Genomic DNA, 12,148 nt, shown 5'->3' on the forward strand with positions numbered 1-12,148 from the left:
GGTAGAATAGGTTGACATATTCATTTTTTTCCTTTTTTTAAAAAGTTAGATATTAAATATGTGTTTTTTTTAAATAATTTTCGGACTCAATACCAAATGTTTAAGTGTTCAATTAGTACTAATATTAATTAAAATGTTTAAGTGAATTATGCGAACAATTTTAAAATTTCGTTCGTGACTTAAGCCCGATAAATTTTTCGATAAGAATCATTCAGCCATCACCATACAAAAGTGCTGATCACTATGTACAAGAAAGATTCCAACTAGACAAAGTTGCTGCTCCTATTTTATAGCTAATATTGTTAGAAGCTGTTTTTTTTTTTTTTTTTAATTTTCAGAATCAAGAATCAGAGCTTCTGTGTATCAAATTTTGTAGTGATGAAAGAGAAAGCGGCAATGCTGTTTCTGGGTTTTTTAGGCAGAGCAGTTTTAATGATGACTGTGATTTCAATTTTTGGATGTAATAGAGTAAAGGGTCATCGGGTTCTTTTGGATACAGACATGGGTACTGATGATATCTTTGCTCTATTATACCTTTTGAAGCTTAGCCCATCCCAAATCGACTTGCAGGTTTGCTTTCACTTCACTCTACTTTATATTTCCCCATAAATATAGTATTAATTTGTTATTTGCATACCCAATTGAGGAGACAACAACAACAGTCCCACTCTAAGGACCCGTAGCTACATTGATAGGGTAGAGAGGTTGTTTCTGAGCTCTCTAACAACCCTCCTTATTTATTCGGACTTGAGACCGACAATGTGAACAAGCTCATATAGCTAGAATTTACTAGAGGATACACTATGATAAATTTGTTGAGAGAAGTATAGAGAATATACTTAAACTTAGCGTGAATTAATAATCGAACTGTTTGATACACTTAAAAACATTCCGTTACTTTACTAACTGAAGTGTGAAATACATCCCTAATTTCTCGCCAGATTTAGGTGTGTTTTCAAACTTCATGTTCCTCCAATAGTTTGAGATCACTTGTTATGTCACGTGTCAGATCTGACGTGTATTGGGATGTATCTGAGTTTAGTTAGTCAAGTAGAGAGGTACTTTTAAGGCTAATAGGGAGGCAATGGGGTGGGGCGGGACAGATGTAGGGCTTGTTTAGTCAAACCCACAAAATTCTTAATCCGCCCCGCCCGACTCCACTTAAGTTTTTTTTTCTTATTTTATTATGTACCTATACAAACATTTCAAAGTTTATAAATCACCATTAGGACTTTCTACTAAAGAATATGTTTTATCATTTTTTTTATTTAATAGAACATGATAGTTTATAATATTTAGAGAAATAAACTCTTTCATTATTTTATGATTGACTATATTATTCTTGCCTGTGGCATCTCATGTGAATACATATTTAAATGTTAACTATTGCAATTTGCAAACTGGTTGTCTCCTAGAGTTGCTCAAATGCAGATTGTAAAACTGCATTAATAAATATTGGAGGAGACCCGGACCCACATAAGTTTAAAAAAGGGGAACTTACATGAATACACAATATTAAAAAAATATTTATCATTTATAGTAATAATATTTTTTTTCACTTGACTATTTTTAATACTTTTGTAATACAAATTTAATACATATTACAATTTATTTTAATGATGGATGATACATTTATCACATAGTTTAATACACTTATACTACAAGAGTTTTTGGCCAAAATCATCCTTAAACTATATCCCTAACTTAAAGTACATCCTTAAAATATCATTCTTAGCAGAAAACGTCCTTCAAGTATTTTAACTTTTAAAGTAAACAATTTTCATCCTTCTATTTTAATTTATCAGAAAATATATGATCTTAAAAATATTATTAGTTGACATATGTTTCTTTTCAATTGAATATGCTAGAAGTGGCGTTTGTTGGAAACTTCCATTTCTAATAATGTAGAAAGAAACTCAAATGCGAGACATAATCAATATTTTGATCACTTCAATATCAGATTGAACCAAAAATTTTATTGATCTAATTACAGTTTTGCTATGAAAAAGGTAAAGATAATTAAGCTCCAACTTCTTTCCGTTACTAAATAAGAAAAATAGCACCTTCCAAACATTTTTTTATTACCGTAAGCAATAATGTCTAAGATTTTAAATATTTTTTTCAGGAACTTCATATATAGCAAGTAAAAACTTTTATTGATAGTCACGTGACTGCTCATGTTTTTGTAGGATCCCTAAATTTTTTAACGAAATTTAACATAAGGATGAAAATTGCTCACTTTTAAATACTTGGAAGCAGTCATCCTTTGAAGAAAGCGTAATAGCTCACTGGTCTAGCTCCATGGCACCGAAAATGTATCAGGGCTCAAGTGATTCACCAAAGGATGCTCTTTGCTAAGACTAATACTTGAAGGATGTAGTTAAATTTGAGGTATAGTTGAAGGATGTTTTTGGCCAAAAACTCAATGTATTAAATTTTTACCAAACAAACATAATATATTTCAAAAAACAATTACAATACATATATATTGCATACATAATTCATTTTTAATATATATTGCAGATTTAACATAGTATTGCTATAAATGGTAATAAATAAAAAGTACCGCTAAAATCCGTAATTATTTATTAAAATGTAGCAATTCATGTAATTTTTTCTTTAAGGAATCAAGATTTTGACCCGCGCTGCCCCACACTTCCTTAGAGATTGACCCGCCCCATCCCGCATCCACACGACCCCATTGCCATTGCTAGACTGTCAATAGTTCAGGGATGAAACTAATAATTTGCTCCAAGTTCATGGGTGTTTTCAATACTTCTCTCTAAATTATTTAATCTGCTAACTTTTGGTTTACAGAGTTATAAGTAATGGGTAATATGTACCAACCATAATCAAGATGCATGCAAGGTCACCAACACTGTTATCTCAAAGTGAAAGAAAAAGGGAAAAGGTTGTAGCCTGTAAAGTGATGGTTCTATTTCTTGTTCCTTCGTCGTTGAGATTGAGATATCAGCTATCTTGATCCCTTGACTTCACATAATCTGTATGTGTAGAGTGTTTTTGTTGTAGGAAACCTCATGTCATGTACTCATGTTAAAGGTCGTGTATGTGCACTGTGCTACGAGCTTCGTTGTGAGACTGAAGTAAAGTATTTGCATTCTGTGAAAAATTGTTCCTTAAACAAGAGTCATTTTCTTTTAAAAGTAAAGTAATCATTTATATGGACCAAAGAAACACTTGAGTTTGTGATTTGAGTATTATCAGAATCCTTATACAAGTGTCAGCTTGCATACGGGGATAAAGTATCACATTTTCAGTTTGTAGATGCACTCTTTTTCTTCCCAACATTTGAGATTCCTTCTTTCCACGAGTAAATTTTCCTACCCGACTTTTAATAGGTAGACTGAACTAATTACTCATTCTTATTAGAAAAATTCTTTAAACAGATGTCCTTTCCCTTCTTTAGATGAGTGTTGGGATCTTTCAAACTTGTAATTGTCGATTTCTTATCTTGGCTTTCATGTCATGATTTAGAATATTTATTATGCTAAGGTAGTTATTCCATTCATTGTGAAGATATTCATCATTCTTGCTGTTACTCATGAAACACATGTAAAAATTGTTTGAAGCAAGGACTCTGAATTTGTATGTTCACTTACTCTGTTAAAAGCATGTAATCGGTCATTGGTGAACTTGGAGTAGTCTTTGCGGATAGTAGGCCCCTCTGACAGTTTGGGCTAATTGTATCACCATTTCATGAAATAAGGTGTCATAGAGAAAATTAGGTGAGTATTGTTTTTGCTGCAGGCAGTAACTGTTAGCACAAATGCATGGAGTGATGCAGGACATGCTGTTAATCAAGTGTATGACATTCTTTACATGATGGGGCGCGATGATATTACTGTTGGTGTGGGAGGTGAAGGTGGAATACTTCCTGATAGTACCATTCTGCCAAATGTTGGTGGATATCTGCCTATGATAGATCAGGTGAAGAAAGGTTTTCTGAGTTTTCGACTTTTCAATCAATTCTGCAAGTTAAAAATATTTGTAGTGCTGTAAAACAAAATGTTTAGTTATACATCTGCAATTTCTTTTCCTTTTTCTATATTTAATGTGCTTCTAGCATCTCATTGTTTTCCTCAGGGAAATGGTACAGCTGGATATTGTAGATATAGGCAAACTATTCCTGTGGGTCATGGAGGACGTCTGGACATTGACTCAAATTATGGGTTTCGGAAGAGCTTCCTTCCACAGGTATTTTCTTGCATTGTAGATATAAACAAGCTATTTTTGCTGGAAAGCGAATAAAATCATATTTTTAGAGGATAACGTGTAATTCGGTTTTTATTATATCCATCAAAGTGAGGAACTAGGATATAGTAAAACAATCAGTTTCCTCTCTCCACCTCTTTAGTTCATGAGATACAGATGCTTAATTCTCTAACGCATGTGTCTTGACTACGATTATAGGAAACATTTAGACTTATCAATATGCAGATTGATTCCAACTTTGTGATTATGGTTCAATTCTCTTCTTTTCTGGCTATTCAAGAAATGATGCATCAGATATATTGCTGTTTACTTCCCCTTTTCCTCTACATTTTCTATAAAACAGATCTTTACCATTTCCAGAAGATTTCTTGCTTCAGTTCAATAAGAAGTGCCAAATTTCGGCACCTCATGACTAAGTCACCTCCATTCCCTCAGTACCCCTTGGCCTCTTCTTGCTTCACTCAAAACACCAAAGTTGTGCCTGAGACTAGTCTTTCCACAGTACACTTAGCACTTGCTACAGCCGAGAGGTGCATGGGAGATTAGGGGAAAGGCTGGAGAAAGAAACTTTTTGACTGCAAAAGGATCATGTCTCACTCAAGTGTGTCTGTGTCTGGTCTCATGATATTGGGATAAGGTAACTAGTGTACTACTTTTTTTCCTGGGTAAAGAGTGGGATCTGATTGAGAATTGGGATGTGATGGGTCTATATGAAGGTGAAATGGATATAGAGGATTCATATAGTGGACTAGGCTAGCTTGGATATTCTGTTGGTAAAGAAATGGGATTTAATTGATGGAAAAGGAAAGAAAAAGAACGTGAATCATAGTCTTGCGTTTATGTTTATAATGGCTGAGCACAAGATTAGTTTTGTTCCTCACAAATAACATGGCTTGATGAAGCATAATCTCATCATTTCTTATTTTCCTTCTGCACTGGATAAAAACTTTACGTCTTATGTAATTTGTAAACAGGGCAAGAGATCATATTCACCTCTTCGACAGCCAACAGCTCAAAAAGTAATGATTGAAACAATTTCAGCTGGCCCCACAGTAGTTTTTCTTATTGGATCACTTACTAATTTTGCTTTGTTTCTTCTAAGTAATCCACATTTAAAGAAAAATGTTGAGCACATTTACATCATGGGGGGTGGCATAAGGTCAAAGAACCCTCAAGGTTGCTGTCCAGACAATGCCAGTCCCTCTTGCCAACCTCAACAATGTGGTGACCGTGGCAATTTATTTACAGATTTCACAAGCAATCCATATGCAGAGTTTAACATATTCATGGATCCTTTTGCTGCATATCAGGTATTATATGTACCCATATGCGTTTAGTTGTGAACTCCTTTGTTTTGATATTTGTAGCCATATGTCTTTCTAATCTTAATGAACAGGGCCCTCTTATCATTATATTATCTTGCAGGTTATTCATTCGGACATTCCAATAACTATTGTCCCATTGGATGCCACTAACACCATTCTTGTGAATAAAAACTTTATGGAGACCTTTGAGAAGAATCAGCACACCTATGAAGCGCAATACTGTTTCAAGTCTCTGAAAATCATTCGTGATACATGGTTCGATGACCAATTCTATAGGGTAACAATCCAGGAATATAGAACTTAAAATTCTGTGGTTCTAAAGACATTTGTTTGATTACTGAGGACAATGCGATATATGCAGAGTTATTTTATGTGGGACTCATTTATGTCGGGTATATCTGCTTCAATCATGCGTAAACAACATAACCACCAAGGAGAAAATGAATTCGCTGAAATGGAGTATATCAATGTTACTGTAGTTACTTCAAATAAGCCATATGGTGTATCTGATGGATCAAATCCATTCTTTGATGGTAATAAAACTCCAAGGTTCAACTTAGAAAGAAATGGAGTTCACAGCGGCCATGTTCAGACGAGACTTCGTGATCCTTTTTGCATAGTCAAGAGTGGAAGGGGCAGATGCCAGGTGATTGATTGTTTCTATCTGAAATATGACTTCCTGTTTCATCTTAATAACAGATGATATGTTGCATCTGTGGAAAAGGTTGGTCCTTCCTGTTTACCATAGTATGATATATATGTTTTCTATCAACTAGTATTAGAAATGAAATAGTGGTATTGTTCTTCTTCTCTATGTTCTTGCATTACTATTCATTTCTTATACCTTTCAGTATTTCATACTTGTTCTAAATTGATGACAATTATCAGGATGGTTATACAAAAGAAGTTAAGAAGCCTGGAGGAGTGCCTGTTCTTGTTGCTGTTCGAGCAAAACCTAATCGAAATGCTAGCAGCATATTAGACAGAGAGTTTTCTGTTAGCTTTCTGGATGTAAGTTTAAAACTGATTTCTCAGTCTGAATTGGTTGGAACTTGTACATGTCTCTTTCTGAATCAGACCGAGCTGAAGTTTGATTGTGACATTTTGCATTACAGTTTTAACATAGTCAGCAGACAGCAGAAACCAATGCTATATTTCTTGTGGTTGCAGGTCTTAAACCAAGCAGAACACACTGGAAGGTTCAATTTCACAACAGAGTTTCCTTATTACAGAGAAGTATATTACAAACCGGATCTGAGGGGAAAGAATTTCGGGAAAAATCTTGTTTTTGATATGGATATGAGTGCTGGAGACTTTCTATCTCTCTTCTATCTTCTCAAATTACCTGTAGAAGATATCAATCTCAAGGTAAATTGGCCTTCCATAAGTTGTGTTCCATCTGTTTATGCATAGTCCTTATTGTCAATGAGATCCTCAACTGGAAATATTAAGAATTTAGTTCTTGATTAGACATTGGTTGAAGTTGCAGTAAATTTCCTCAATCAGAATGTCACTTTATGTTTAACTAAATCCCATTCTGTTCAATTTTGGGATGAAACTGGTGTTTTCCGTCATGAGAATTGTTTTGCGTCACTTTTGTGAGAAACCTATTGGGTTAACACAGTCGATTCCAAAGGGATAATATATTTTCTTGTCATAATTAAGTGATGCCTTTCAATGTGAAACAGCTTCTTTTCAATAATTCAGGCTATAATAGTGAGTCCGACAGGCTGGGCAAATGCTGCAACAATTGACTGTGTATATGATTTGCTGCACATGATGGGTCGTGATGACATTCCTGTGGGCCTTGGAGATGGATTCGCAATGAACCAGTCTGATATGGTTTCCTCTGCAGTTGGAGACTGCAGATACAGCAAGGCCATTCCACAAGGTAGTGGTGGATACCTAGACTCGGACACTCTGTATGGTTTAGCCCGTTCTTTACCTCGAAGTCCTAGGAGGTACATTCTCTACTATAATAAAGAACAAATTCCCTTGTGCATTCATGAAATTTGACAAACATTGGCATATTACTTTTCTCATTTTAGTTATATAAACTTTGACATCTTTATCATCTGATATAGCATTGTACAGTTAAAATATTCCTGAAATAACAGCCATAGAATAATACCAGATACACAGGAGAAAATTCTGTAAAATTTGGAGCTCCTCGAGATACTGATCATCCTGAACTCAGACAACCTTTAGCATTGGAAGTATTGGAATCAGTGGTGAAATCACTTGATCCAGGATCGAAAATTACTATTTTGGCGAATGGCCCATTGACTAATATAGCAAAGCTTATTCTGGAAGGAAAGAATACAAGCAATGTTATACAGGCAAGTGTTCTTCCATTCCTGTGGTCTTGAGGAGAGAATATTGACAATATACTTCAGTAAGGAACCAGATATTAATATATACGTCCTGATTCCACTGTGAGAATTTAGTTGCAGATCCTTCTCTAAAACCTCAGGTAGATTTTCCTCTCATAACCAAAATTCCTTTGTCAGTCAACTCCTTCAAATTTCATATTATAAACATATTAAGTCACCCTGTAGCTTATATAGCTGTTTTATTCCGTTGTGATTGATCTCTATGAAAATCCTTGCGATATCAATGACTCTGTTATGCTTCATGGGTTGAGAATTTGTGATATCCATCATAGATATTTCCATTAATGTGGAAGGTGTTATCTTCTGAATTTTGATGCAGGAGATATTAATTGTTGGGGGACACATCAATTATAATAAGACTGAGGAGGGAAATGTCATCAATGTTCCTTGTAACAAATTTGCGGAACTGAATATGTTTCTTGACCCTTTTGCTGCAAAAACAGTTTTGAGTTCTGAACATAATATCACTCTCATTCCACTTGGAATGCAGCGGAAAGTCAGTGCATTCCCTCAAATTCTTGAAAAGCTTTACTTGATAAGTACACCAGAAGCAGTCTTTGCCAGGCGCTTGATGTCAAGGTTGTATCGCCTGCAAAAGCTCCATCCTGCATACCGACATGTGGTATATAATTCTCATCTCAATTTCTCATTATGTATTCCAGCAATTTGTTTGGTGTTATTCGTAACAGATACATCGTTGCAATATTTGTCTGCACAATGTAGCTGACAGACTCCGTTTCCTAATATTTCAGGATATGTTTATTGGTGAGATCCTTGGAGTAGTAGTAGCTGGAGATCTGTCAGCACTAAAATCTACGTTTGAAGTGAAGAAGTTACAAGTGAGTGCTACTGGAGTTGAATGTGAAGATGGTGAAATCAGTATTGATGAAGAGCATGGAAAAACAGTAAACTTATTGGAGAATGTGGATCCATCAGCTTATTACAATGTTTTTGCAAAACGACTTGGGGATAAAACACAGGCAGCTGTAATTGGAAGCTTCAATGAGCAGAGAAGAATTTGGAGTACACCATCTAATTCATCCAACATTTAACAACCAATGCAAAGTTTCACATTCAGAAAGTGAGCACTATATCCGCGAGGTTTGACAAGCAAGTGTTTTGTTACATTAAGAGTTACTCGATATGTATTTGTGTTGGTGGAAGGTAGCGAGGAGATGGGCTCTTAACATGATCAATTGTTGTGTTGATTGGAGACTACAAATTTCAAAATTTGTTCAGTGCTGTTCTTGCTTCCTATTTAACACGATTCACTTATGCAAAGATTAGGAACACTCACAATAGGATAAGTTGGTCAACATAAATCTTTGAATGATTAATATACCATGTCATATCACCTATTTTTTATTTTATGGTGTGCCTAAATGATTATGTGGTATGTCATATCAACGTTCAAATTTCTCAAATGATCATTCAACTCATAATATTCTCTTTTTTCAAAGTAACTATCTGTCAAGTCAATATTATTTATTTGGACAATTATTTTCTTTAACCAGAACTATACTATTAAACCGAATAAAAGGTAGATTTCTTTAAGGAAATAAAGGGGTGAAATTGGTGTAACTAAAAAATAAGTAGAAAATATGATAATCCCTTTGAAGAAAGAGTAAAGAGTAACCGTGTTTTGTGTAGAAAAAGTAAGGTTAACTAATTTCTAGCCAGTTTCAACCTTGTGATTGATTGGATAGAAAGTCGAGTGAGCTTCAGTTTCCATGTTTGCATCTCTAGGCTACAAAACACATAAGCGTTGTAGTGAGTTACATTTTCAGTTCTCATCATTTTGAGGATATTAAGCAATGTTACATTTCCAATTCACATTCAAGTGCCATATTTGTTTTCCCAATTATAAAAGGAAATTCAGGATATAATCCTTCGAAATTTCATAAAAATAATCAATCTTAAACAAAGAAAAAAAAATACGATGCATATCACGAATTCAAACCTTTATCACATAGCTCATATGTCTATGATTAAAAACATCCATACTTAAAATCATATTCTTTATCACATAACACTTAATAAGGTATTAAGTAACAAAAACCACTCACAACATATAAACTTCACTGATTATTCCCCTCCCCATTACAGTAATTATTTCTAAGAAGACCATTTGAATTGCAAAACTTGTTTGCCTTGAATTTTGAGATATAATCCATCCATTTTTGCATGCCATTCACATACATTATTTGCACATCTTTTAGAATCTCTTTTATTATCAAATAAAACAAATGTACCATGTACTCTTTTTGATGTTTGAGCACTCAAAGAACAAGAAGCAGTTGCCTTTTGATTTGGATCACCAAAATTTACTGGAAATGAGCTTTTTGTTCCTTTTGGTATTGGCAAAGTTCCATCATCAAATCCCATAATTATACAATGAGCTCCTATATTAGCTCCTAATTCATTGTAGATTAATACATTAAATTGTATACAATGAACTAAAGAGCATGAATAATATAAAGTCAAAAGAAGAGAAAGAATTTGCAAATTGTATTGTGAAGACTTCATTTTTATGTGGTTTAATATGAGTGAAGTATTAGTCTTTATATAGTCGTACAACATGAAATTTTATGGGAACAAATTAAACTCTAGAATAATCATATGCTAATATGTGATTATATAGTAATGTTTTTCTTTAAATTAATATTACTAATTTTGAAAAGATTAGGATATGATTCATGTACTCAATTAACTATGTATTATTATGGAGAAATAAGTTGATAAATGTTATTTAAGATAATTGCTCTCGTTTATCTTATTAGTTTTAATTTATCCGTATCTTTATGGTTCTCCTAATTTTTGTCTAATATGTTAATTTTTGCTAATGGATATATGTGCTTTTGATTTATTTGATTGTAAAATTTTATAAATTTAACGACTTATCAAGTGTTAAGGCGTTTGATTAATAAGTTATATTAAATTTTAATGTTATTCTATATTTGGGGATAGGATAATACATAAATATAATTAATTTAATTTCCAATGATATAAAAATTTTCTTGCTCAACCATTATGTCAAAGGATATTGGACTAAATGTTAAAGATTCTCATCATCTTCACCTCCTCATTGCTCTTAGTAATTTTGAAGTTCGATAGCAATGTATCTTTTATTATGTTGATTTCATTTGTATATATTTAATCAAGGCCAAAGTGGATGATTGACTCATTTCATATTAGAAATAATCGCAGGAAATTTTTGGACAATTCGGATTTCTATTTCTCAATAATATTTCACGATCAAAACAATTGGCTAAATCCCGTAAAATCATTTCATAGAAGTTTATTGATATCTTCTTTTTATAAAGCAAAATAACTTCGATTTTTGAATAATCCACATCACTTCTGCTTCTATTGGAACACAATTTTTTAATTATAAAAAAAACTTGTTTAGTGACTTGTTGTGATCATTTGGCAAGATTGAATGGTCCTTTGTTATGAAAAAATAGTTTTATTTTATTTTAACAAAATTGAATGATTTTTATACTTAAAAAAAAGAGTATAGTAACTTTACTGTAATAAAATAAAAGATAATTAGTCACATATAAAGTTAATTCTATTTTTCAATCTTTTTTTAAAAAAGATCCCCTAGTTTTTTCCAACTTATAATTAATAATATTACACTCTTATACGGAGAAAAAAGACCTAATAGTTATTTTCCATCTTTTATTCATGCGGCCATTAAGACAGCCAATTATTCATCAATTTCTTTAGCTTAGATTCCTTTAGGAAGACCTTACTAGGTTAGCTGGTTATAGTTATACGGATATTAATAAAGTAAATATATTAGTTATATATTTTTCTAAATATTATATTAATTTTGTATAATGTACATGAATAATTTACCTTCTAATCAATCACCAAACGTAATATCACGTATGCACCTTCAAATCAACTACCAATCGACCCCTTCATTTGTGAAACATTTCCTCTTACAAAAGAGGTATGATCTAGTTAGTTTCCTTCACTTAGTCTTCCAACACATTTGATCAAATTCTAAAAATTAATGGAACTTAAGTCTGTACTCACGATTTCACTATTAAAAGAATTTAATATAATGTTATCTTTAAGAAGCACAATACGTATAATTAAATGTAATGATTCAAAATTTATATGCTCGATAAAATTTAAGAAAAAACATCTCAAACTCTACTTAATTAACGAAGAGAGTTTAGTAGATAT

At 33.0% G+C, this 12,148-nt stretch overlaps 1 protein-coding gene across 8 annotated transcripts; it reads left to right on the top strand.

The window, feature by feature from the left end:
* Positions 1-210: 210 nt before the first annotated feature.
* LOC101247856 (nucleoside hydrolase 3-like) lies at positions 211-9,316 on the top strand. 8 transcript variants are annotated; one of them, XM_069299435.1, is made up of 14 exons: positions 234-570; positions 2,818-2,911; positions 3,769-3,948; positions 4,105-4,215; positions 5,208-5,252; positions 5,336-5,543; positions 5,659-5,835; positions 5,920-6,204; positions 6,447-6,569; positions 6,729-6,926; positions 7,266-7,519; positions 7,693-7,897; positions 8,271-8,573; positions 8,704-9,316. In XM_069299435.1, exons 4-14 carry the CDS (start codon positions 4,109-4,111, stop codon positions 9,001-9,003), a joined length of 2,205 nt encoding a protein of 734 aa, XP_069155536.1. In that variant the 5' UTR covers positions 234-570; positions 2,818-2,911; positions 3,769-3,948; positions 4,105-4,108; the 3' UTR covers positions 9,004-9,316. The 8 variants fall into 8 exon arrangements, 6 of the variants coding, with proteins under 6 accessions (XP_004229495.1, XP_069155543.1, XP_069155536.1 ...); XM_019215258.3 differs by having other exon boundaries at positions 5,208-5,543; XM_026031035.2 differs by lacking the exon at positions 2,818-2,911.
* Positions 9,317-12,148: the final 2,832 nt, after the last annotated feature.

Source organism: Solanum lycopersicum, chromosome 1, assembly GCF_036512215.1.
Source record: "Solanum lycopersicum chromosome 1, SLM_r2.1".
NCBI classification, from domain to species: Eukaryota; Viridiplantae; Streptophyta; class Magnoliopsida; order Solanales; family Solanaceae; genus Solanum; species Solanum lycopersicum.

Coding starts and splice junctions, on each gene's coding strand:
- LOC101247856 (XM_004229447.5), top strand. CDS start 379: ATGAAAGAGAAAGCGGCAATGCTGTTTCTGGGTTTTTTAGGCAGAGCA. Junction 5,544..5,658: donor ATCCTTTTGCTGCATATCAG/GTATTATATGTA, acceptor ATTATCTTGCAG/GTTATTCATTCGGACATTCC. Junction 7,898..8,270: donor ATACAAGCAATGTTATACAG/GCAAGTGTTCTT, acceptor ATTTTGATGCAG/GAGATATTAATTGTTGGGGG.